The sequence below is a fragment of the Eleutherodactylus coqui genome, chromosome 9, assembly GCF_035609145.1.
Source record: "Eleutherodactylus coqui strain aEleCoq1 chromosome 9, aEleCoq1.hap1, whole genome shotgun sequence".
Taxonomy (NCBI): Eukaryota; Metazoa; Chordata; class Amphibia; order Anura; family Eleutherodactylidae; genus Eleutherodactylus; species Eleutherodactylus coqui.
Window position 1 is genome coordinate 44,241,079 of NC_089845.1, and position 25,368 is coordinate 44,266,446.

Genomic DNA, 25,368 nt, shown 5'->3' on the forward strand with positions numbered 1-25,368 from the left:
TTCTCGGAACACAGCGCCCATTGTTTTCAGTGGGGCGGTGAAGCCCAATTTACACGGGATGAGTGTCAGGCCAACGATGCCCTATAGTGTGTCTCAGTGATGCTCGCTTCTGTTCTGTTACTCCGGAGCGAGTATCACTGGCATCGCTCACAGTGCTATCGGCATGGAGGTGGGGGCGAGCGTTCTCCCCCTGCCTGCCTTCATTCACTGTAAGCAGACAGTCATTTAGAAGTGACCAACTGCTGTTTACACTGAACGGCTAGTCAGTCAGGTTTCTGCTTACCAAAACTGAACGGCTAAACAATCCTCAAACAATCTCTGCATACATTTACACGGGACGACTATTGTTCAAATTCCCATGGGGGCGCAGGGTTTTGACCAACTCTGAACGATAATCATCCTTTGTAAATAGGACTCAAAGCACATCGAACAGCGTGCAATATGAATGCAAGTGCAATGCAAGGCTTCCTGTTTAAAACAATAGGTAACACTTGCTGATCCTCTTATATGGCTGAAAGCCACGCCGGAGGGTCACTATTTTACTAAAGTGATTGGAGGCGTTTTTGACATAAAGTGAAAATGAACGTTGGCGAGCGTGATATGGAGCTGAGTTTCTCGGCTGTGTGGGTAGCCTTAGGGCTCGGTCATACGGGCATTTTTATGTGCGTATGTTACCTGCATTTGTGATCCGCATCTATATAGAATACTCCCCTGCTTGCCACTGTTTGCAATGGGAGGGGTGGGACGGGGCCTCCTCCTCCGGCGGAAAGGGACACAGTAAATCAGCCGGGTGTGAAAACCTTAGGTTGCTTTCTACTGTTTTTTATAGGAGGAGAACAAAAGAAAAATAACAATTTTGTTATTTTTAAGACGCTCACCATACACAATAAGTAACAAAATATTTTCTTTGTCTGGGTTATTATGAATGCTTTAATACCCATTATGTTTTGTTTTTCAAAAATTTGGGTTGGATTTTATCCATTTAACAAGAGTTTTTGTGAGGAAAAAAATGTGTATTTTTTTTTAATTTAATTAAACTTCATTAAACATTTTTGGACTGTATTTTTTTAGCCCCTGAAGGGACTTGAGGATACAATCCTTTAATTGCTAGGATAGTACACTGCATTACTTATGTAGTGCATTTTACTAAGACTATGATAGTAGCCTGTTAGACTCTGTGGGAGGCGGGGCCCAATAGGCTGAATTACATGTCGGACACGTCTGACTTCCATGGGAACCCATTAGTACCTTGCGGTCACACTGTGGGGTGCTGATGGGTGACAAAAGGAGACCCCTCCACCCTGTCAGCTGCTTACATTATGCAGCTGCTATTGATTGTGTCATGAAAGGGGTTAAACTGGCAGAAGCAAACATGATTGTAGAAATCCTGCAGTGAACATGGGGGTTAATCTGCTGAACTGTTCCATTTTCAGCTGCGGATGGTTGATGGGTGTGACTTAGTTGAAGGACATAACTTAACAATCCTTTTGATGGACTTCAGACAGAATGGTGGGGGGAAGGCTCCTGCTCTGGCCAATAGATTGTGATAATATGGGCGGTCTTCTGCGGGGCAAAGATTTCTTCATGTATTTCTCCGATTTCCTTGCAATATCAGACAAAACAAGATCAAAGGAAAATAGAAAATTAACCCCTTGGTGTGCCATTATGTACATGTACTGTATGTCATGGAATGTCTTGTGTTCAGGCACCATGCTGTACATGTATGTGATAAGAAGCCCAGCAATTTAATAAAGTTTAACGGTGTAAAAAAAACTAACAGTGGATTTGTTGTTTCCTCCATTCCAGCTATAAAAATTTTATAAAAAATAGACTCTATGTAACCCAAAATAGTACCAATAAAAATGTATGCCTTTCTCTTCCAAAAAACTGACGCCCTCATATGGGCAGTGTCAGTATACACAGGTAATGTGATTATGTAATGTAGTGTACCGCCAGTAAATTCTATACTACCCTGTTTCCCTGAAAATAAGACTTAGCATGATTTTCCAGAATTTTTGAGGATGCAAAATGACTTTTCAGGCTTTTTAAGGATGCTTGAAATATAAGCCCTACTCCAAAATTAAGCCCTGCTGACAGTTAATTAAAAAACTCAATTTAAATAGTGTCCAGGCAGCTATACATGTAAAAAAGTTAAAAAAATATAAACAAAAATTATTATAAGACACTGTCTTATTTTCGGGGAAACACGGTAGTTAATAGGAGGGCAGAGAATGAAGTATAAAAAATCCTTTCAAATGGGACCAAATTAGTCCCCGCGGACATTTCTGCATCACAATGTTATCCCTATGGGGCTTGAGCTCCGCACCTGTTAAAATCCGCACGTCTTTAATCAAAACCACAGGATTAAATTCCGCAGCGGAAAAGCTTTCTGCTATGGAATTCACAATCACTGAAAACGGCCATATACTTACTGACACAGGAGGGCAAACATGTGCACCAACCTCAGCAGGCAGGCATATACCAAATGAGGGAGCCAATTACACCTTTGCTGGACACTGATGAGACAGCCACTCACCAACCTTCTATATAGAGGGGGGTGGCAGCCTGGTGTATATTCCTACACAGAGTAGATACACAGTGTCAGAGCATCCTGATACATGTAGTGCACCATGCAGACAAGCAACCTATTAATGACAATTTTGTTCCGGGTGAAAGGTTTCTTAGGGAATGTTGGGCATTTTTACAAGAGTTAAGGACCTTTCACACGGGACAGAATATTCTGCAACAGTGGATTTTGATGCGGCATTGCCAGTAGAATTTTGCTATGTTCAATTTTGTATCAAATTTCATTAGCAAGGCAGATTTTGGTGCTGCATATTCCGCAGGAGGACAGATTGTGCAACTCTGCTGCAGAATATTCTATCCCCTGTGAAGAGCCCCTAGTAGATTACAGGAAGCATGTTGGTAATAGCTGCGGTAAAGGTGAATGAATCTGCATGAGAAATCAATCCATGACCAAAACAGGTCAAACCTGAATTTCAACTAATAATTGTGCAACCATGTAGAGAGTTTATAAACATGACGGTTTATTTTGCATGATGTTCTATTATGAAAACGTTCACATGTAATGTATCTAAATATACTGTACATAAATAAGAAGCATCCTATTACTAGTTACTATATGAGACTACTATAGACGGCAGTTCTTCTAATGCCCTTGTAGGTCTTCTAGGTTTTCCCCTCTACCAGCCCAGAGAGACATCTGCACATTGGTGCATTACATTTAGGCCATATTCAGACTGCCGACACTGAGTTGCGTCTGAGATTCTCAGGTGCAACTCCCAGCATACAGCATACGGACACCATGTGGTGTCCGTAGGAGGACACCGCAGGAGCTAAGGAGCTCCTAAATGTTGCTTCTCACAGTAGGCAGGTGGTAGAGCAGGCAAGCTTATTTATTATGGGGCAGAAGTGGTGGCATTTTGTGCATCAAAATTGGAGCGTGCATCAAAGTTTACGATAATTTGAACTGAGCATACCTAGAAGGACATTGGCTGCTTTGCCGATATAAGGAATTTCTGCTCTCTCAAAGGAAAGTAGGAACTGTGATCATGGTGGCAGATGCTGCTGGTACACTGTTGGATGCAGAGCAATTATCTGCAGGCTAGCCTGGAGAGAGAGTTTGGGCTCATCGAGCCACTTAGTTACCTCTTTTACTTTGTGATATAGTGCACCATCATACTGGGAAAGGTATTGTTCATTAATAGAGATAAGCGAGCACCAAAAAGCTTGGGCGCGTAATTCGAGCCGAGTTTTTTGTAATACTCAAGAGCTCTGTTCGAGTAACGGACCCCATTGAAGTCAATGGGAGATTAGAGCATTTTTAGTGGTCCCGCCGGGTGTGGAACATCTCTCTCTCTCTCTCACTCTCTCTCTCTCCCTCTCTCTCTCTCTCTCTCTCTCCCTCTATCTATCCCTCTCGCTCTCCCTCTCCCTCCCTCTCTCCCCCTCCCTCCCTCTCTCTCTCCCTCTCTCTCTCCCCCTCTCTCTCTCTCCCTTTCTCTCTCCCCCTCTCTCTCCCCCCCCTCTCTCTCCCTCTCTCTCTCTCCCTCTCTCTCTCTCTCGCCCCCCTCTCTTTCTTCCTTTCTCTCTCTCTCCCTCTCTCCCTCTCCTGAAATTTGATCGAGCTTTAGAGGACTGCCTGGTGCTCGCTCGAGTAACGAGTAGTTTCGAGTATGTTAAGGCTCGACCGAGCATCAAGTTCGGACGAGCATGCTCGCTCATCTCTAATCCTCTTACTTTCTTACGCTAGGTTATTGATGCCCCTAAGGAGGTAGTTATGGACATGGCTGCTGAAACATGTGGGTAAAGTTTTCTAGGAGGGTTTTTTCCAGCAAGGCTAGTACAATAGCGATTAACACAATGGCTGGAGTAGTGGGTTTATTTGCATGGAGTATGGGCTTTTAAGCATTGTATCTACCTAGTACAATATGAGATGAGGATGAGGGCTTTTAGTATGAGCAGAGAGGAAACTAGGTGTGCTGCTTGTATAACAAAAGGATAAGTTCTGTTACTGATATGCTCTCCTATCTCATTAGTACACCTCCATGCAGTGAATGTATGATTGGGGTCTCCTCATGTCAATGTGTTTTTTTTAAATCTTTTGAAATTTATGCTAGTATAGTCATTAGCTCTCCTTTTTTAGGTGTATGCTAATAGAAGTTATGTTATGTCTCGAATACAGACGGCTTCCATAGTCTTCAATGGAAGCTGCGGGAGCCGTTCGTGCAACAGATCTGTGGGAAAATGGAGCATGCTGTGATTTCTTCCCGTGCTTGCGACCCGCACGCCGGGAAGAAATCCCATCCGCATGCTTTCAGCTGCCCTACGGATGCTAATGCATCCCTGTGGGCAGCAAGACGCACGGATCTCTTGTGCGGGGGCCACGCACAGATCTTATAAATAAAATCCGCACGTGGACATTGAGCCTAAGGAATATGGCTAAGTCAAGAGGGTGGCCTAAAAAAGTTAAGAGACAATATCATTGCCAAAAAGATAGCAAACACACTAAATATTTTTAGAGAGATAGAGTTGGAAGCATAGTTCACAAGTTCACAGTTAAGGGCACACCGGCTACACCACCTGGATGTGGCAGAAAGAGGAAGCCAAGACCAACTGCCACCAGACTCCTGAGTAGGCATGTGGCCCAAAACCCTCAAGTGATTGCAAAAGACTGCAGTGAAATTAAGTGCTAGTAGGCACTGAGGGTTCTGTTTGCACAGTAGGGCACATACTCATCATTGAAGGTCTTCATGCTCATACTCGAAGATGCACAGCTAAAGTGACTCAAATGCAAAAGAAAAAGGCTCCAATGCTCTGGGGCTGCTATGTTTCCTTTGGTACTAGAAACCTGCAATATATGGAGGGAAGACGGATTCAATCAAGTTTCAGGAAATCCTAGAAGCAAAAACAGCATAAGGGTGCTCTACTAAGGTTGAAAAAGGCTGGTTGTACACCTGCGTTAGGGTCAGTTCTGGGTTTCCGTCTTACTGCTTCCTTTTGGGAGGAGAGAAACTGAAATAGTTTTTTCCCCATTGCTTTCAATGAGGTTTCAAAAAAAACAGAAAGGCTTCAGTTTGCTTCCATTTTGTTAGGTTTTTGGGTTTTTTTATGGATAAATTGCGCAGTCTGCAGCGTTTATTTTTCCATGAAAAAATAAAAACAGAACATTGTAACATAGTATGTTAGGCTGAATGAAGCAAAGTCCATCTAGTTCAGCCTGTTTTAACCTTCCCCTTGTTGGTCCAGAGGAAGGCAAAAAACTCAGTGAGCCAATTAGCTTCTATGGAGGAAAAATTCCTTCCTGACTCCCTAATGGCAGTAATCCCTGGATCAACATTTGTGATGAACAACCCCACTGGTCACCTAATGTCTATATCCTGTCATATCATAGTGGAATGGAAATATTTTTATGGCTATTTTGTAGCAATTAATCCTTGATTCTATATGTATATGTATCTGAGCAGGCTTTAATATATCAACTAGGCCCCGCATTCCGAGAACCTAACTCCAGACCTGTTTTACATGTTTTATTGTGGGTAACTAAGAGAATGGTTTTGATGTTTGTTGTAACCACAAATGATACCAAACTGTCTGTTGGTATAGGAGCCTGCCATATACATATCTATTGGTAGACCTTGTCTGACTAGATCTTATCACTCTGTAGAACCTGGCCAAGTCTAGAGTTTGGTAACATCTTTGTTTTATAATGATACACAGCTTGGGTATGACTAAAGTTATAGTGTATAAAATAGGACACTAGTTATAATAGATCAGAAGCATCTTGTTCCTGTAAGAAGATGATCTCCTACAGTGTTGGTCCATGAAACCTGTCTGCTCTTCACTGTGGCTTCTCCAGTGAAAGATGAACTCCAGGCAGAAGTGTTTAAGGAAGGCTCCTACTTATTAAGGGATGCAGTTTGTATGTTGTAAGTATGTCTTGTAAGTCTCTTGTATTGTAAAGTGTGTTTATGTTTTATCACTTCCTATATGTATTTTACCTGTAGAGTATCATTGTAAACATTTACGCAATATCACCTATTTTTATGTAATTGTTTTATCGTAATCATTTATTGATTTTTATTAATAAATTTTGTTGTATCAACCTATTTGTCCTTCTTTAAAGCCGTATCTGAACTTGTTGTTTGCCAGTTGGCAAAACAGAGCACTCTAGTAAGACATCTAGTCCCTCTTAAACTCCTCTATGGATTTTGCCATCACCACATCTTCAGGCAGAGAGTTCTACAGTCTCACTGCTCTTACAGTAAAGAACCCTTTTCTGTGTTGGCGATGAAACTTGCTTTCCTCTAGACGTAGCGGATGTCCTCTCGTTACCGTCACAGTCCTGGGTATAAACAGATCATGGGAGAGATTCTTGTATTGTCCCCTAATGTATTTATACATAGATATTTGATCGCCCCTTAGCAGTCTTTTTTCCAGGGCAAATAATCCCAGTTTTGATGCCTCCCTGGGTATTCCAGTCCTCCCATTCTGTTTAATAACTTAGTTGCCCTTCTTTGAACCCCCTCCAGCACTGCAACATCTTTCCTGAGCACCGGTGTCCAGAACTGTGCGCAGTACTCAATGTGAGGAATACATTTGCGGATGCACTGCGGATTTGAAAGTTAAAATCAATCAGTGAGGTGGGGAAAAGGCTGGGAGGTGGGGTTGTGGATTTTTTACATAAGGATGATCCACGTACATCCGCGGGGAAAAAAAACCGCAATCCACAATCTTCCACAAGCAATGAAAAATTCAATTTAACCCTTTGCAATCCAATTTTGGATTCAGGGTTTCCTAGGGGTTTTTCTCTTTCTGCCATTATACAATGGTGCCACTTGCTGGCTAGAGCCAGTACTGCGGTATTGGACATGCTGGAGATGCCCCTGACAAAAGAGCGGCCAGTAATATACAGTAAGAATACCCTGCCGGACATCTTCCGACATCAGAAGCTGTACCGCCTTCAATCAGAATGTCTTTAGACGTCAGACAGTGGATTGGAAAGGGTTCATGATGACTCGCAGGGCATCTGCTGCTGAAATCCACATGGAAAATCCGCGCTTGCCGTGGACAGGAGGCCTTATTCTGAGACAGCAGTAATCTTTAAAAATTGGCATTTTGTGTTGAATTTGGAGAAACTACTAGTTATATTAATTGTGTTCAGCTATATTTTTTTAAAATTGAAAAGTTAGTAAATTTGGCCAGTAAACCTAATTTGCAGTGGAGATGAATGATTTTGAGTGCAACTGTTTATAAAAGTTTACAGCCGCTGTGATGCAATGCGATTGGGAAGTGTCCTAGATTCACACATGCTTTTATGAGGAGTCATCCTAAATTAGAATGCTTGCCAATTACTGGTATGTCTTAAACAACAATGATGCACTTGTTTCTAAATCTCTGAATTTCCCATATTACGTATGCCATGTCGGATAACCCCACCTATGTAACACAAGCTAAATACGGAACGTGGAGCAGTGAAGAAGACAAAAGCAGTTTCTTTGTACTCAGAGCACCGGGATAGAATGATTGGCATGGGCATCTCTGTATGAAGTAGAGCAAGACATTACAGGTTAGCATTACATTCTCATTCTATCAACTACTTATCTATAGTCTTGTGATCATTTTCTCTGGACACGCATGGCCAAACTTTTTCATTCACTGCAATGTAATGTTTTATCTGTACTGCTATTCATAAGTTAGCTGTGGGAAGGTTGGGTGTAGAATGGGGTCAACTAAAGATGTGATTCAATGAGGAGGGCTTGTTCTTGACTTTTTAGAGACAGGTGCGCATGTACTAAACTGACGTTATTTACAATTGATGCTGCTGTGACACTGCAAGGAGTTTTACTAAGACTAGCACTATGAAGACCGGTCTCTAAAGTAATGCAGCTTGTTATAATGTATATTGAGGAGCGCAGCACACATTGTTATAATAACTGCAGAACTGTGGCATCTGCGCGCACCGTCCTGTTCACAGCGCAGATGCTGAGAGGAGAAGTCAATGGCCACAGAGCTGCAGGCTGAGTGAGTGGAATGCCTGTAGGGATGCTGGCCAGCTAGAGGCTAATAGGGGGGGTTGCTATTGCTACTGGGACTACTATGGGGGTCACTTATTACTACTGGGGTCAATATAGGGAAAACTATTACTACTGGGGTTGCTATGGGGATCACTATTATTATTGGGGTCAATTATTACTGTTGTCACTATGGGGGCACTATTATTACTGGGGTCACTTTTACTATAGCGTCTTACAATTACAATCGGCCTTTGAAGGCAACCATAAGGCTTACCTGGCCCTCGGTGAAAATGAGTTTGGAATTCCTGGTTTAAAGGGTATGTGCACTTTTGTAAATATCCTTGATGATGAGGAGGTAGCAAATGGAAAGGAGTAACATGATTGCAAGATCAGACTACAGAGGGACTCTTTGTAGTCTGTAACCATGGATACATATGGGTCTACATGAGGGCTGCAGACACAAAAAAGAAGAATTTTTTGATATCAAGGCTTTACTTGCGAAGGTATGCATACCCCATATACAAAATCATCATTTTTAAAATGCACTTTATAGCTTACAAGAGTAATAGCAATTTCTAAAGAAAATAAAGGTTTTCTGGTTTCCTGCTCCATTCGGGGAGCACAAAAGGGGAATCCCTGCGGTTAAATGGGTCTGTCTTATGACGGAACCGAACAGCACCGAACGGACCCCACTGACTATAAGGGCGTCAGTTCGGTTTCCGCTCAGCTGCCCAGCAGGCAGCACTTTTCCTTCTGGTATTGGCTGCCAGATGTGTGATTAGTCCTCCGACACAGATGCGAATGCACCCTAGAATATGCTTGTATGTGGCTGATATATCTTCATTTTTTAACACATTTCTATCTCTGTACGCAGGTTTTCAAGAATACACAACCATTCAAAAAATGAATAACTCAACTCTAACTCTGAATGCCACTGACCAAGACTATTCTTATAGTGACTATCCAGAAAATGCGTTCCAGCATTTCACTATAGCAGCTGCTATTGCGACAGTTATTTGTCTATTTGGCTTGGCAGGAAATCTTATTGTCTTTTGGTATCTTTCGTTCAAGATCAAGAGGAACAAGTATACCGTTTACATCATCAATCTGTCCGTGGCCGATTCCATCTTCCTATTATTTACCATTCCTGTACTAATAATCTACATTAACACATTAACAGGTACAAATCCTTTGTTTGAAGGAAAAAAATCCTTTTTGATATTTTTAGAAATATGTTGTGACAGCGCTCAATATTCCGGAATGTTCATCCTCACAGCCATAAGTCTGGAAAGATGCCTCTCCGTCCTGTTCCCCTTCTGGTACCAATGCCATCGGCCTCAAAACTTGTCCGTTATCATCTGTGTTTCGGTTTGGCTCATTGGATGTTCAGAGGGTCTCATAGAAAACTTAGTGTGCACAGAAGAAGCTTTCATCTCACCGACGACGGAATGTACGGCGGTTCAGATCATTGTTTTGGGCTTATCCGTCGCTATCTGCTTACCAATCATGGTTATTTCAAGTTTCACCTTGCTAATTAAAATAAGGAGGAACTTTAGCGAGCAGTACCCACAAAAGCTCTACATTATCATCATTGCTGCAGTGTTTGTATTTATTATTTCTGTCATCCCGATCAATTTTGTCTGGTTTTTAATGTATTTCCAACTACTGGGATCAGATATGGCAACCATTGGATTTTACTTTGCAGGTATATTCTGTCTGGTGTTAAACTGCACTATTAACCCCTACATTTACTTCATTGTTGGCAAAAAATGGAAGCGGAAGAGCAGTCACTCTATCCAACATTGCCTCGAACGAGCCTTCAGGACAGAGGATGATGACTCAAAGAGCAACAAAATAAGCAACATATCCAGCCAAACCAATCTGGGTAGTACAATATCATTTTAAGGCAGAAACTGGGACAAGCAAAGCTCAAACTGAACATATCTTATTCAGAGGCTGTGCCTGGTATTGCAGTTCAAGCCTATTCAAGCAACAAGAATGACACGGCTCCTGAAAAAACAGACATTTAGTAGTCAGAGTTATATTTTTTCTATATGTTCTCCATGCAGTTGCATAGCAAATTGACATATACTCACCTTTCCCGATCCCGCTGTGTGCTGGGCTGGTGCTCCGCTACTCTGTTTATTGACAGGCTGCAGTCCCGCCTGGTTTACGGACATCACGGGCGCTGCAGAGCTCAACGATCAGTATTTGTTTCATTTGGTTTCTCTCCCAATCAGAAATTTGAGTATGTACAATGTAATGCTTAAAGGGGTTGTGCCAAGAAAAAGGGTTATCCCTAGGTTGCTGGTCATAATACCTCATCCTCTCCTATCTGAACTCTTGTGATAGGATGCATGGTGTGCAGATGTCTGTGTGTTTGTTGGTGTCTAGTCCTGTTTGATCTAAACTCCATCAGATCTAGCATCTGACGTGTGAATCCATGTCTGCCTGGTTTGTGGTCTGCATGCATGCATTTCTGTCTGAATCCCTTTCTGTCTGTAGGTGTGCAGATGCCTTAATTCCCCTCCGTCTGTAGGGAACGCCTGGTCTGAACTTTGTCCTATTTGGTTATGTCTGAATCCCCTCCTTCCACAGGTGTGTGGACACCTGAATCCACTCCATCCGTAGGTATGCGGATGCTCGTGTCTGAACTATGTCCTGTTTGGTTATGTCTGAATCCCTTTCTGTCCGTAAGTGAGGGCAGCCTGATTTCCCCTCCATCTGTAGGTGTGCAGACGCCTGTTCTGAGCCAGGTCTTTTCTGATCTGTTCTCTGATCTTGGTGGTTTACCTGTGTGTGTTGTTCATGCTGCTTTATGTGCTGGAGTTAATATTATATGTCATCTGCACCACTGCTCCCTTCTGCTATTTAAGGAAATTGAGTTTGGCTCTAGGTTTCTGATGTGGGTCCATCATTATTGGGCCAGTTACTCCGCTTATAGGCAGGTTTCGCCTCTTGGCGTAGACCAGGGTCAGAGGTTTTCCTGTTGTTGATACGATAATGTATATATCTAATAAAACCATTATGTGTTTTGTATTATTGAGTTTTGTCTATTTATGTCCATTTTCAATACCATTTGCACGTTCTTGCAGGCAAGGTGAATAAGCCCTGCACGTGAATGTAACCCACATGTTGTGGAATGTCAACAGCATAAAATCTGCTGCAAATGAAGTGCGCATCCACATGAAATCCATGTTAAAAATAGCACATGCTACACGTGTTTACTTTTAGGCTGGGTTCACGTGGGGCGGCTAATCCTGGCATTGGCCAGCCATATGGACGAGATTTGTCAAAAATCACGTCCACATGAGGCGGCCAATTCATCGGGGCAGAGCCGGGCGGATCCGACGCTGCGGTGCGGAATTGACAGCCGCAGCATATCAATTCTTTTTTTTCCCCCTCGCTGTGGCCTTGCTCCACTCTATGGGGAGAGAAAGCCGCAGCGGAATGCCGGCAGCCGAACCGCTCCAAAACCTGCGGTGAAATGCTGTGGGTTTAGAAGCTGCAGCTCTCTCGCGGAATTTGCTGCGGGCCAATTGCGAGAATTTCATTGGGAATACACCCCGTGTGAACCCAGCCTTACCCTCACAAAGGGCGTATGCACACAAATGTAAGTGCAAAAACTCTCGCTCCTGTACAATGTATTGGTGTAGTGAAGTGTTTCCTATTGTTTTAAACAGGAAGCCTTGCATTGCACTTGCATGCATATTGCACGCTGTTCGATGTGCTTTGAGTCCTATTTACAAAGGATGATTATCGTTCAGAGTTGGTCAAAACCCTGCGCTCCCGCGGGAATTTGAACAATAGTCGTCCCGTGTAAATGTATGCAGAGATTGTTTGAGGATTGTTTAGCCGTTCAATTTTGGAAAGCAGAAACCTGACTGACTAGCCGTTCAGTGTAAACAGCAGTTGGTGACTTCTAAATGACTGTCTGCTTACAGTGAATGAAGGCAGGCGGGGGGAGAACGCTCGCCCCCACCTCCATGCCGATAGCACTGTGAGCGATGCCAGTGGTACTCGCTCCTGAGTAACAGAACAGAAGCGAGCATCACTGAGACACACTATAGGGCATCGTTGGCCTGACACTCATCCCGTGTAAATTGGGCTTCACCGCCCCACTGAAAACAATGGGCGGTGTGTTCCGAGAAACGTGGAGAGATAGGGCATGCAGCGATTTTTCCCGCACCGATTTTCTCAGCTGTGTGAAGCCGACCTAAGAGACATTTTTCATACTCCGGTCCTGAAAGTATCAATATTTAGTTTAGAAATAGATAATGCACTAATAACTAGTGAACTTGGAGTCTAATTGCTTTTCACTTATATTTATGGCTTTTCTATGTTCTCAGTAAAACACACTAAACTTGCACTTAAACTGGTTCTTATCTTAAGCAGGCAGCTACATTGATACATTGTAGCATTCCGCTTCTTGTTGATATAGATTGGGTTCTATAACTGGAGTCAGCATGAGGATGAGACAATACAGCCATTCGTAATTGAGTTGCAGAGTCTATGGCAGTGTATCCCAACTCCATGGCACCCTGACAGGTCATGTTTTCGGGATTTCCTAAGTATTGCACAGGTGATGTAATTATTGGCAGTGTGTCAGACATTGTCACAGTTATTATTACAGAGAGAATGGGAATAATGATGTAACGAGTAGTTTCAAGTATGCTAAGGCTCGACTGAGCATCAAGTTCGGACGAGCATGCTCGCTCATCTCTAATCTTCTTACCTTCTTACGCTAGGTTATTGATGCCCCTAAGGAGGTAGTTATGGACATGGCTGCTGAAACATGTGGGTAAAGTTTTCTAGGAGGGTTTTTTCCAGCAAGGCTAGTTCAATAGCGATTAACACAATGGCTGGAGTAGTGGGTTTATTTGCATGGGGTATGGACTTTTAAGCATTGTATCTACCTAGTACAATATGAGATGAGGATGAGGGCTTTTTAGTATGAGCAGAGAGGAAACTAGACGTGCTGCTTGTATAACAAAAGGATAAGTTCTGTTACTGATATGCTCTTCTATCTCATTAGTACACCTCCATGCGGTGAATGTATGATTGGGGTCTCCTCATGTCAATGAGGTTTTTTTTTATATCTTTTGAAATTTATGCTAGTATAGTCATTAGCTCTCCTTTTTTAGGTGTATGCTAATAGAAGTTATGTTTTAGTATTTCATTTCCATCAGTGAATAATTATGCTTTAATAGGAGAAGTGTATCTTTTTCTGTGACTTTTTTTCTCATTTCAAATTAGGTTTATCTTCCGAAATTTACAAACTTTCAGCTGTTTGCAAAAAAAAAAAAATTAAATCTGAACAATTTTAATAGCCAAACACAACTAATATAACAAGTGATTTCTCTAAATTCAACACAAAATACCACTTTCAATGACTACTGCGTTCTCATCATTATTGAACCCCCCGCATACAATCCCTCATAAGAGCACATATTTACAGATCAGATGTTGTCACAACCACACCTGATGCCACTAATCAAGGGCTTTATTAGTTGTATCATGTGTGCTTGATATAAACTACTTCAAGTACCTGGACTGGCTAGGGTTCTGTTGACTGTGAAGCTTGATTGCATGTCAGGCCTCATGTCCACTTGCATGCACAGAATCCACTGCTGAATCCCGCAGTGAAATCCGTGTTTGCCCGCGACCATGGAGAGGGAAAATACATTATACTCACCTCTCCGGACGCTGCGGGGCTCCCCTCTGTGCAGGCCGGATCTTCTTTCTTCTGGCCGGCGGATGTGCTTGGCACAATGGCAGCATGTCGCATGCATGTGCAGAGCACACCATTTAAAAAAAAAATCTCCTGCTCTCCCGTGTATCCGCGGCACAGCAGGAAAACAGCTGCGGCTGTGCCGCGGATACGGACGGCTTCCATAGTCTTCAATGGAAGTTGTGGGAGCCGTCCGTGCAACAGATCCATGGGAAAATGGAGCATGCTGTGATTTCTTCCCGTGCTTGCATCCCGCACACCGGGAAGTAATCCCATCCGCATGCTTTTAGCTGCCCTATGGATGCTAATGCATCCCTGTGGGCAGCAAGATGCTCGGATCTCCCGTGCGGGGGCCACGCGCAGATCTTATAAATAAAATCTGCACGTGGATATTGGGCCTAAGAAATATGGCTAAGTCAAGAGGGTGGCCTTAAATAGTTAAGAGACAATATCATTGCCTTGTGCAAACAAGGAAAAGGATACAAAAAGATAGCAAACACACTAAATATTTTTAGAGAGATAGCGTTGGAAGCATAGTTCACAAGTTCAAAGTTAAGGGCACACCGGCTACACCACCTGGATGTGGCTGGAAGAGGAAGCCAAGACCAACTGCCACCAGACTCCTGAGAAGGCATGTGGCCCCAAACCCTCAAGTGATTGCAAAAGACTGCAGTGAAATTAAGTGCTAGTAGGCACTGAGGTTTCTGTTTGCACAGTAGGGCACATACTCATCATTGAAGGTCTTCATGCTCATACTCGAAGATGCACAGCTAAAGTGACTCAAATGCACAAGAAAACGGCTCCAATGCTCTGGGGCTGCTATGTTTCCTCTGGTAGTAGAAACCTGCAACGTATGGAGGGAAGACGGATTCAATCAAGTTTCAGGAAATCCTAGAAGCAAAAACAGCATAAGGGTGCTCTACTAAGGTTGAAAAAGGCTGGTTGTACACCTGCGTTAGGGTCAGTTCAGGGTTTCCGTCTTACTGCTTCCTTTTTGGAGGAGAGAAACTGAAATAGCTTATTTCCCCATTGCTTTCAATGAGGTTTCAGAAAAACGGAAAGGCTTCAGTTTGTTTCCATTTTGTTAGTTTTTTTTTTGATGGATAAATTGCGCAGCCTGTAGAATTTTCCATTAAAAAATAAAAACAGAACATAGTAACATGGTATGTTAGGCTGAATGAAGGCCATGTCCATCTAGTTCAGCCTGTTTTAACCTTGCCCTTGTTGGTCCAGAGGAAGGCAAAAAAACTCAATTAGCTTCTATGGAAGAAAAATTCCTTCCTGACTCCATAATGGCAGTAATCCCTGGAACAACATTTGTGATGAACAACCCCACTGGTCACCTAATGTCTATATCCTGTCATATCATAGTGGAATGGAAATATTTTTATGGCTATTTTGTAGCCATTAATCCTTGATTCTATATGTATATATATGTATCTGAGCAGGCTTTAATATATCAACTAGGCCCCGCATTCCGAGAACCTAACTCCAGACCTGTTTTACATGTTTTATTGTGGGTAACTAAGAGAATGGTTTTGATGTTTGTTGTAACCACAAATGATACCAAACTGTCTGTTGGTATAGGAGCCTGCCATATACATATCTATTGGTAGACCTTGTCTGACTAGATCTTATCACTCCGTAGAACCTGGCCAAGTCTAGAGTTTGGTAACATCTTTGTTTTATAATGATACAAAGCTTGGGTATGACTAAACAAGTTATTGTGTATAAAATAGGACACTAGTTATAATAGATCAGAAGTATCTTATACCTGTAAGGAGATGATCTCTTACAGTGTTGGTCCATGGAACCTGTCTGCTCTTCACTGTGGCTTCACCAGTGAAAGATGAACTCCAGGCAGAAGTGTTTAAGGAAGGCTCCTACTTATTAACGGATGCAGTTTGTATGTTGTAAGTATGTCTTGTAAGTCTCTTGTATTGTAAAGTGTGTTTATTAGAGATGAGCGAACCTACTCGGCCACGCCCCTTTTTTGCCCGAGCGCCGCGATTTTCGAGTACTTCCGTACTCGGGCGAAAAGATTCGGGGGGCGCCGTGGGTGAGTGGGGGGTTGCAGCGGGGAGTGGGGGGGGGGGGAGAGGGAGAGAGAGAGGGCTCCCCCCTGTTCCCTGCTGCTACCCCCGCTCCGCTAGGCCGCCCCCCGGCGCCCCCCGAATCTTTTCACCCGAGTATGGAAGTACTCGAAAATCGCGGTGCTCAATCGAGTAATTACTCGAAACGAGTATATTCGCTCATCTCTAGTGTTTTATCACTTCCTATATGTATTTTACCTGTAGAGTATCATTGTAAACATTGTTTTGTCGTAATCATTTATTGATTTTTATTAATAAATTTTGTTGTATCAACCTATTTGTCCTTCTTTAAAGCCGTATCCAAACTTGTTGTTTGCCAGTTGGCAAAACACATTGCGCTCTAGGAAGGCATCTAGTCCCTCTTAAACTCTTCTATCGATTTTGCCATCACCACGTCCTCAGGCAGAGAGTTCCATAGTCTCACTGCTCTTACAGTAAAGAACTCTTTTCTGTGTTTGCGATGAAACCTGCTTTCTTCTAGACGTAGTGGATGCCCTCTTGTTACCGTCACAGTCCTGGGTATAAACAGATCGTGGGAGAGATCCTTGTATCGTCCCCTCATGTATTTATACATAGATATTTGGTTGCCCCTTAGCCGTCTTTTTTCCAGGGCAAATAATCCCAGTTTTGATGCCTCCCTGGGTATTCCAGTCCTCCCATTCTGTTTATTAACTTAGTTGCCCTTCTTTGAACCCCCTCCAGCACTGCAACATCTTTCCTGAGCACCGGTGTCCAGAACTGTGCGCAGTACTCAACGTGAGGAATACATTTGCGGATGCACTGCGGATTTGAAGGTTAAAATCAATCAGTTAGGTGGGGAAAAGGCTGGGAGGTGGGGTTGTGGATTTTTTACATAAGGATGATCCGCGTACATCCGCGAGGAAAAAAAAAACGCAATCCACAATCTTCCACAAGCAATGAAAAATTCAATTTAACCCTTTGCAATCCAATTTTGGATTCAGGGTTTCCTAGGGGTTTTTCTCTTTCTGCCATTATACAATGCTGCCACTTGCTGGCTAGAGCCAGTACTGCGGTATTGGACATGCTAGAGAGGCCCCCAACAACAGAGCGGCCAGTAATATACAGTAAGAATACCCTGCCGGACATCTTCCGACATCAGAAGCTGTACCGCCTTCAATCAGAATGTCTTTAGACGTCAGACAGTGGATTGGAAAGGGGTCATGATGACTCGCAGTGCATCTGCTGCTGAAATCCACATGGAAAATCCGCGCTTGCCGTGGACAGGAGGCCTTATCCTGAGACTGCAGTCATCTTTTAAAGTGGCATTTTGTGTTGAATTTGGAGAAGCTACTTGTTATATTAATCGCGTGCAGCTATATTTGAAAATTGAAAAGTTAGTAAATTTGGCCAGTAAACCTAATTTGCAGGGGAGATGAATGATTTTGAGTGCAACTGTTTATAAAAGTTTTCAGCCGCTGTGATGCAATGCGATTGGGAAGTGTCCTAGATTCACACATGCTTTTATGAGGAGTCATCCTAAATTAGAATGCTTGCCAATTACTGGTATGTCTTAAACAACAATGATGCACTTGTTTCTAAATCTCTGAATTTCCCATATTACGTATGCCATGTCAGATAACCCCACCTATGTAACACAAGCTAAATACGGAACGTGGAGCAGTGAAGAAGACAAAAGCAGTTTCTTTGTACTCAGAGCACCGGGATAGAATGGTTGGCATGGGCATCTCTGTATGAAGTAGAGCAAGACATTACAGGTTAGCATTACATTCTCATTCTATCATCTACTTATCTATAGTCTTGTGATCATTTCCTCTGGACACGCATGGCCAAACTTCTTCATTCACTGCAATGTAATGTTTGATCTCTACTGCTATTCATAAGTTAGCTGTGGGAAGGTTGGGTGTAGAATGGGGTCAACTAAAGCTGTGATCTAATGAGGAGGGCTTGTTCTTGACTTTTTAGAGACAGGTGCGCATGTACTAAACTGACGTTATTTACAATTGATGCTGCTGTGCCACTGCAAGGAGTTTTACTAAGACTAGCACTATGAAGACCAGTCTGTAAAGTAGTGCAGCTTGTTATAATGTATATTGAGGAGCGCAGCACACATTGTTATAATAAGTGCAGAACTGTGGCATCTGCGCCCACCGTCTTGTTCACAGCCCAGATGCTGAGAGAAGTCAATGGCCACAGAGCTGTAGGCTGAGTGAGTGGAATGCCTGTAGGGATGCTGGCCAGCTAGAGGCTAATAGGGGGGTTGCTATTACTACTGGGACTACTATGGGGATCACTAATTACTACTGGGGTCAATATAGGGAAAACTATTACTACTGGGGTTGCTATGGGGGTCACTATTATTATTGGGGTCAATTATTACTGTTGTCACTATGGGGGGCACTATTATTACTGGGGTCACTTTTACTATAGAGTCTTACAATTACAATCGGCCTTTGAAGGCAACCATAAGGCTGACCTAGCCCTCGGTGAAAATGAGTTTGGCATTCCTGGTTTAAAGGGTATGTGCACTTTTGTAAATATCCTTGATGATGAGGAGGTAGCAAATGGAAAGGAGTAACATGATTGCAAGATCAGACTACAGAGGGACTCTTTGTAGTCTGTAACCATGGATACATATGGGTCTACATGAGGGCTGCAGACACAAAAAAGAAGAATTTTTTGATATCAAGGCTTTACTTGCGAAGGTATGCATACCCCATATACAAAATCATCATTTTTAAAATGCACTTTATAGCTTACAAGAGTAATAGCAATTTCTAAAGAAAATAAAGGTTTTCTGGTTTCCTGCTCCATTCGGGGAGCACAAAAGGGGAATCCCTGCGGTTGAATGGGTCTGTCTTATGACGGAACCGAACAGCACCGAACGGACCCCACTGACTATAAGGGCGTCAGTTTGGTTTCCGCTCAGCTGCCCGGCAGGCAGCACTTTTCCTTCTGGTACTGGCTGCCAGATGTGTGATTAGACCTCCGACACAGATGCGAATGCACCCTAGAATATGCTTGTATGTGGCTGATATATCTTCATTTTTTAACACATTTCTATCTCTGTACGCAGGTTTTCAAGAATACACAACCATTCAAAAACTGAATAACTCCACTCTAACTCTGAATGCCACTGACCAAGACTATTCTTATAGTGACTATCCAGAAAATGCGTTCCAGCATTTCACTATAGCAGCTGCTATTGCGACAGCTATTTGTCTATTTGGCTTGGTAGGAAATCTTATTGTCTTTTGGTATCTTTCGTTCAAGATCAAGAGGAACAAGTATACCGTTTACATCATCAATCTGTCCGTGGCCGATTCCATCTTCCTATTATTTACCATTCCTGTACTAATAATCTACATTAACACATTAACAGGTACAAATCCTTTGTTTGAAGGAAAAAAATCCTTTTTGATATTTTTAGAAATATGTTGTGACAGCGCTCAATATTCCGGAATGTTCATCCTCACAGCCATAAGTCTGGAAAGATGCCTCTCCGTCCTGTTCCCCTTCTGGTACCAATGCCATCGGCCTCAAAACTTGTCTGTTATCATCTGTGTTTCGGTTTGGCTCATTGGATGTTCAGAGGGTCTCATAGAAAACTTGGTGTGCACAGAAGAAGCTTTCATCTCACCGACGACGGAATGTACGGCGGTTCAGATCATTGTTTTGGGCTTATCCGTCGCTATCTGCTTACCAATCATGGTTATTTCAAGTTTCACCTTGCTAATTAAAATAAGGAGGAACTTTAGCGAGCAGTACCCACAAAAGCTCTACATTATCATCATTGCTGCAGTGTTTATATTTATTATTTCTGTCATCCCGATCAATTTTGTCTGGTTTTTAATGTATTTCCAACTACTGGGATCAGATATGGCAACCATTGGATTTTACTTTGCAGGTATATTCTGTCTGGTGTTAAACTGCACTATTAACCCCTACATTTACTTCATTGTTGGCAAAAAATGGAAGCGGAAGAGCAGTCACTCTATCCAACATTGCCTCGAACGAGCCTTCAGAACAGAGGATGATGACTCAAAGAGCAACAAAATAAGCAACATATCCAGCCAAACCAATCTGGGTAGTACAATATCGTTTTAAGGCAGAAACTGGGACAAGCAAAGCTCAAACTGAACATATCATATTCAGAGACTGTGCCTGGTATTGCAGTTCAAGCCTATTCAAGCAACAAGAATGACACGGCTCCTGAAAAAACAGACATTTAGCGGTCAGAGTTATATTTTTTCTATATGTTCTCCATGCAGTAGCATAGCATTTTGACATATACTCACCTTTCCCGATCCCCCTGTGTGCCGGGCTGGTGCTCCGCTACTCTGTTTATTTACAAGCTGCACTTCCGCCTGGTTTACGGACATCAAGGGCGCTGCAGCCAATAACAGAGCTCAACCATCAGTATTTATTTCTTTTGTTAAACAGCTTGGTTTCTCTCCCAATCAGAAATTTGAGTATGTACAATGTAATGCTTAAAGGGGTTGGGCCAAGAAAAAGGGTTATCCCTAGGTTGCTGGTCATAATACCTCATCCTCTCCTATCTGAACTCTTGTGATAGGATGCATAGTGTGCAGATGTCTGTGTGTTTGTTGGTGTCTAGTCCTGTTTGATCTAAACTCCATCAGATCTAGCATCTGATGTGTGAATCCATGTCTGTCTGGTTTGTGGTCTGCATGCATGCATTTCTGTCTGAATCCCTTTCTGTCTGTAGGTGTGCAGATGCCTGAATTCCCCTCCGTCTGTAGGGAACGCCTGGTCTGAACTTTGTCCTATTTGGTTATGTCTGAATCCCCTCCTTCCACAGGTGTGTGGACACCTGAATCCACTCCATCCGTAGGTATGCGGATGCTCGTGTCTGAACTATGTCCTGTTTGGTTATTTCTGAATCCCTTTCTGTCCGTAAGTGAGGGCAGCCTGATTTCCCCTCCATCTGTAGGTGTGCAGACGCCTGTTCTGAGCCAGGTCTTTTCTGATCTGTTCTCTGATCTTGGTGGTTTACCTGTGTGTGTTGTTCATGCTGCTTTATGTGCTGGAGTTAATATTATATGTCATCTGCACCACTGCTCCCTTCTGCTATTTAAGGAAATTGAGTTTGGCTCTAGGTTTCTGATGTGGGTCCATCATTATTGGGCCAGTTACTCCGCTTATAGGCAGGTTTCGCCTCTTGGCGTAGACCAGGGTCAGAGGTTTTCCTGTTGTTGATACGATAATGTATATATCTAATAAAACCATTATGTGTTTTGTATTATTGAGTTTTGTCTATTTATGTCCATTTTCAATACCATTTGCACGTTCTTGCAGGCAAGGTGAATAAGCCCTGCACATGAATGTAACCCACATGTTGTGGAATGTCAACAGCATAAAATCTGCTGCAAATCAAGTGCGCATCCACATGAAATCCATGTTAAAAACCGCACATGCTACACGTGTTTACTTTTAGGCTGGGTTCACGTGGGGCGGCTAATCCTGGCATTGGCCAGCCATATGGACGAGATTTGTCAAAAATCACGTCCACATGAGGCGGCCAATTCATCGGGGCAGAGCCGGGCGGATCCGACGCTGCGGTGCGGAATTGACAGCCGCAGCATATCAATTCTTTTTTTTTCCCCTCGCTGTGGCCTTGCTCCACTCTGTGGGGAGAGAAAGCCGCAGCGGAATGCCGGCAGCCGAACCGCTCCAAAACCTGCGGTGAAATGCTGTGGGTTTAGAAGCTGCAGCTCTCTCGCGGAATTTGCTGCGGGCCAATTGCGAGAATTTCATTGGGAATACACCCCGTGTGAACCCAGCCTTACCCTCACAAAGGGCGTATGCACACAAATGTAAGTGCAAAAACTCTCGCTCCTGTACAATGTATTGGTGTAGTGAAGTGTTTCCTATTGTTTTAAACAGGAAGCCTTGCATTGCACTTGCATGCATATTGCACGCTGTTCGATGTGCTTTGAGTCCTATTTACAAAGGATGATTATCGTTCAGAGTTGGTCAAAACCCTGCGCCCCCATGGGAATTTGAACAATAGTCGTCCCGTGTAAATGTATGCAGAGATTGTTTGAGGATTGTTTAGCCGTTCAATTTTGGAAAGCAGAAACCTGACTGACTAGCCGTTCAGTGTAAACAGCAGTTGGTCACTTCTAAATGACTGTCTGCTTACAGTGAATGAAGGCAGGCGGGGGGAGAACGCTCGCCCCCACCTCCATGCCGATAGCACTGTGAGCGATGCCAGTGGTACTCGCTCCTGAGTAACAGAACAGAAGCGAGCATCACTGAGACACACTATAGGGCATCGTTGGCCTGACACTCATCCCGTGTAAATTGGGCTTCACCGCCCCACTGAAAACAATGGGCGGTGTGTTCCGAGAAACGTGGAGAGATAGGGCATGCAGCGATTTTTCCCGCACCGATTTTCTCAGCTGTGTGAAGCCGACCTAAGAGACATTTTTCATAGTCCGGTCCTGAAAGTATCAATATTTAGTTTAGAAATAGATAATGCACTAATAACTAGTGAACTTGGAGTCTAATTGCTTTTCACTTACATTTATGGCTTTTCTATGTTCTCAGTAAAACACACTAAACTTGCACTTAAACTGGTTCTTATCTTAAGCAGGCAGCTACATTGATACATTGTAGCATTCCGCTTCTTGTTGATATAGATTGGGTTCTATAACTGGAGTCAGCATGAGGATGAGACAATACAGCCATTCGTAATTGAGTTGCAGAGTCTATGGCAGTGTATCCCAACTCCATGGCACCCTCACAGATCATGTTTTCGGGATTTCCTAAGTATTGCACAGGTGATGTAATTATTGGCAGTGTGTCAGACATTGTCACAGTTATTATTACAGAGAGAATGGGAATAATGATGTAACGAGTAGTTTCAAGTATGCTAAGGCTCGACTGAGCATCAAGTTCGGACGAGCATGCTCGCTCATCTCTAATCTTCTTACCTTCTTACGCTAGGTTATTGATGCCCCTAAGGAGGTAGTTATGGACATGGCTGCTGAAACATGTGGGTAAAGTTTTCTAGGAGGGTTTTTTCCAGCAAGGCTAGTTCAATAGCGATTAACACAATGGCTGGAGTAGTGGGTTTATTTGCATGGGGTATGGACTTTTAAGCATTGTATCTACCTAGTACAATATGAGATGAGGATGAGGGCTTTTTAGTATGAGCAGAGAGGAAACTAGGTGTGCTGCTTGTATAACAAAAGGATAAGTTCTGTTACTGATATGCTCTCCTATCTCATTAGTACACCTCCATGCGGTGAATGTATGATTGGGGTCTCCTCATGTCAATGAGGTTTTTTTTTATATCTTTTGAAATTTATGCTAGTATAGTCATTAGCTCTCCTTTTTTAGGTGTATGCTAATAGAAGTTATGTTTTAGTATTTCATTTCCATCAGTGAATAATTATGCTTTAATAGGAGAAGTGTATCTTTTTCTGTGACTTTGTTCTCATTTCAAATTAGGTTTATCTTCCGAAATTTACAAACTTTCAGCTGTTTGCAAAAAAAAAAAAATTAAATCTGAACAATTTTAATAGCCAAACACAACTAATATAACAAGTGATTTCTCTAAATTCAACACAAAATACCACTTTCAATGACTACTGCGTTCTCATCATTATTGAACCCCCCGCATACAATCCCTCATAAGAGCACATATTTACAGATCAGATGTTGTCACAACCACACCTGATGCCACTAATCAAGGGCTTTATTAGTTGTATCATGTGTGCTTGATATAAACTACTTCAAGTACCTGGACTGGCTAGGGTTCTGTTGACTGTGAAGCTTGATTGCATGTCAGGCCTCATGTCCACTTGCATGCACAGAATCCACTGCTGAATCCCGCAGTGAAATCCGTGTTTGCCCGCGACCATGGAGAGGGAAAATACATTATACTCACCTCTCCGGACGCTGCGGGGCTCCCCTCTGTGCAGGCCGGATCTTCTTTCTTCTGGCCGGCGGATGTGCTTGGCACAATGGCAGCATGTCGCATGCATGTGCAGAGCACACCATTTAAAAAAAAAATCTCCTGCTCTCCCGTGTATCCGCGGCACAGCAGGAAAACAGCTGCGGCTGTGCCGCGGATACGGACGGCTTCCATAGTCTTCAATGGAAGTTGTGGGAGCCGTCCGTGCAACAGATCCATGGGAAAATGGAGCATGCTGTGATTTCTTCCCGTGCTTGCATCCCGCACACCGGGAAGTAATCCCATCCGCATGCTTTTAGCTGCCCTATGGATGCTAATGCATCCCTGTGGGCAGCAAGATGCTCGGATCTCCCGTGCGGGGGCCACGCGCAGATCTTATAAATAAAATCTGCACGTGGATATTGGGCCTAAGAAATATGGCTAAGTCAAGAGGGTGGCCTTAAATAGTTAAGAGACAATATCATTGCCTTGTGCAAACAAGGAAAAGGATACAAAAAGATAGCAAACACACTAAATATTTTTAGAGAGATAGCGTTGGAAGCATAGTTCACAAGTTCAAAGTTAAGGGCACACCGGCTACACCACCTGGATGTGGCTGGAAGAGGAAGCCAAGACCAACTGCCACCAGACTCCTGAGAAGGCATGTGGCCCCAAACCCTCAAGTGATTGCAAAAGACTGCAGTGAAATTAAGTGCTAGTAGGCACTGAGGTTTCTGTTTGCACAGTAGGGCACATACTCATCATTGAAGGTCTTCATGCTCATACTCGAAGATGCACAGCTAAAGTGACTCAAATGCACAAGAAAACGTCTCCAATGCTCTCGGGCTGCTATGTTTCCTCTGGTAGTAGAAACCTGCAACGTATGGAGGGAAGACGGATTCAATCAAGTTTCAGGAAATCCTAGAAGCAAAAACAGCATAAGGGTGCTCTACTAAGGTTGAAAAAGGCTGGTTGTACACCTGCGTTAGGGTCAGTTCAGGGTTTCCGTCTTACTGCTTCCTTTTTGGAGGAGAGAAACTGAAATAGCTTATTTCCCCATTGCTTTCAATGAGATTTCAGAAAAACGGAAAGGCTTCAGTTTGC

At 43.1% G+C, this 25,368-nt stretch overlaps 2 protein-coding genes across 3 annotated transcripts; both read left to right on the top strand.

Moving 5' to 3' along the window:
* Positions 1 to 7,798: 7,798 nt before the first annotated feature.
* LOC136579047 (mas-related G-protein coupled receptor member D-like) lies at positions 7,799 to 11,576 on the top strand. The gene is made up of 2 exons (XM_066579305.1): positions 7,799 to 8,089; positions 9,412 to 11,576. Exon 2 carries the CDS (start codon positions 9,441 to 9,443, stop codon positions 10,440 to 10,442), a length of 1,002 nt encoding a protein of 333 aa, XP_066435402.1. The 5' UTR covers positions 7,799 to 8,089; positions 9,412 to 9,440; the 3' UTR covers positions 10,443 to 11,576.
* A 4,436-nt stretch (positions 11,577 to 16,012) lies between these two features.
* LOC136579048 (proto-oncogene Mas-like) lies at positions 16,013 to 21,603 on the top strand. Of its 2 annotated transcripts, XR_010786701.1 has the most exons (3): positions 16,013 to 16,181; positions 17,958 to 18,097; positions 19,417 to 19,554. XR_010786701.1 is itself a non-coding variant. In XM_066579306.1 (2 exons), exons 1-2 carry the CDS (start codon positions 16,166 to 16,168, stop codon positions 20,445 to 20,447), a joined length of 1,047 nt encoding a protein of 348 aa, XP_066435403.1. In that variant the 5' UTR covers positions 16,024 to 16,165; the 3' UTR covers positions 20,448 to 21,603. The 2 variants fall into 2 exon arrangements, 1 of the variants encoding a protein (XP_066435403.1); XM_066579306.1 differs by lacking the exon at positions 17,958 to 18,097 and having other exon boundaries at positions 16,024 to 16,181; positions 19,417 to 21,603.
* Positions 21,604 to 25,368: the final 3,765 nt, after the last annotated feature.

Bases quoted from the DNA above. Each gene is read 5' to 3' on its own strand.
- LOC136579047 (XM_066579305.1), top strand. From the start codon at position 9,441: ATGAATAACTCAACTCTAACTCTGAATGCCACTGACCAAGACTATTCT.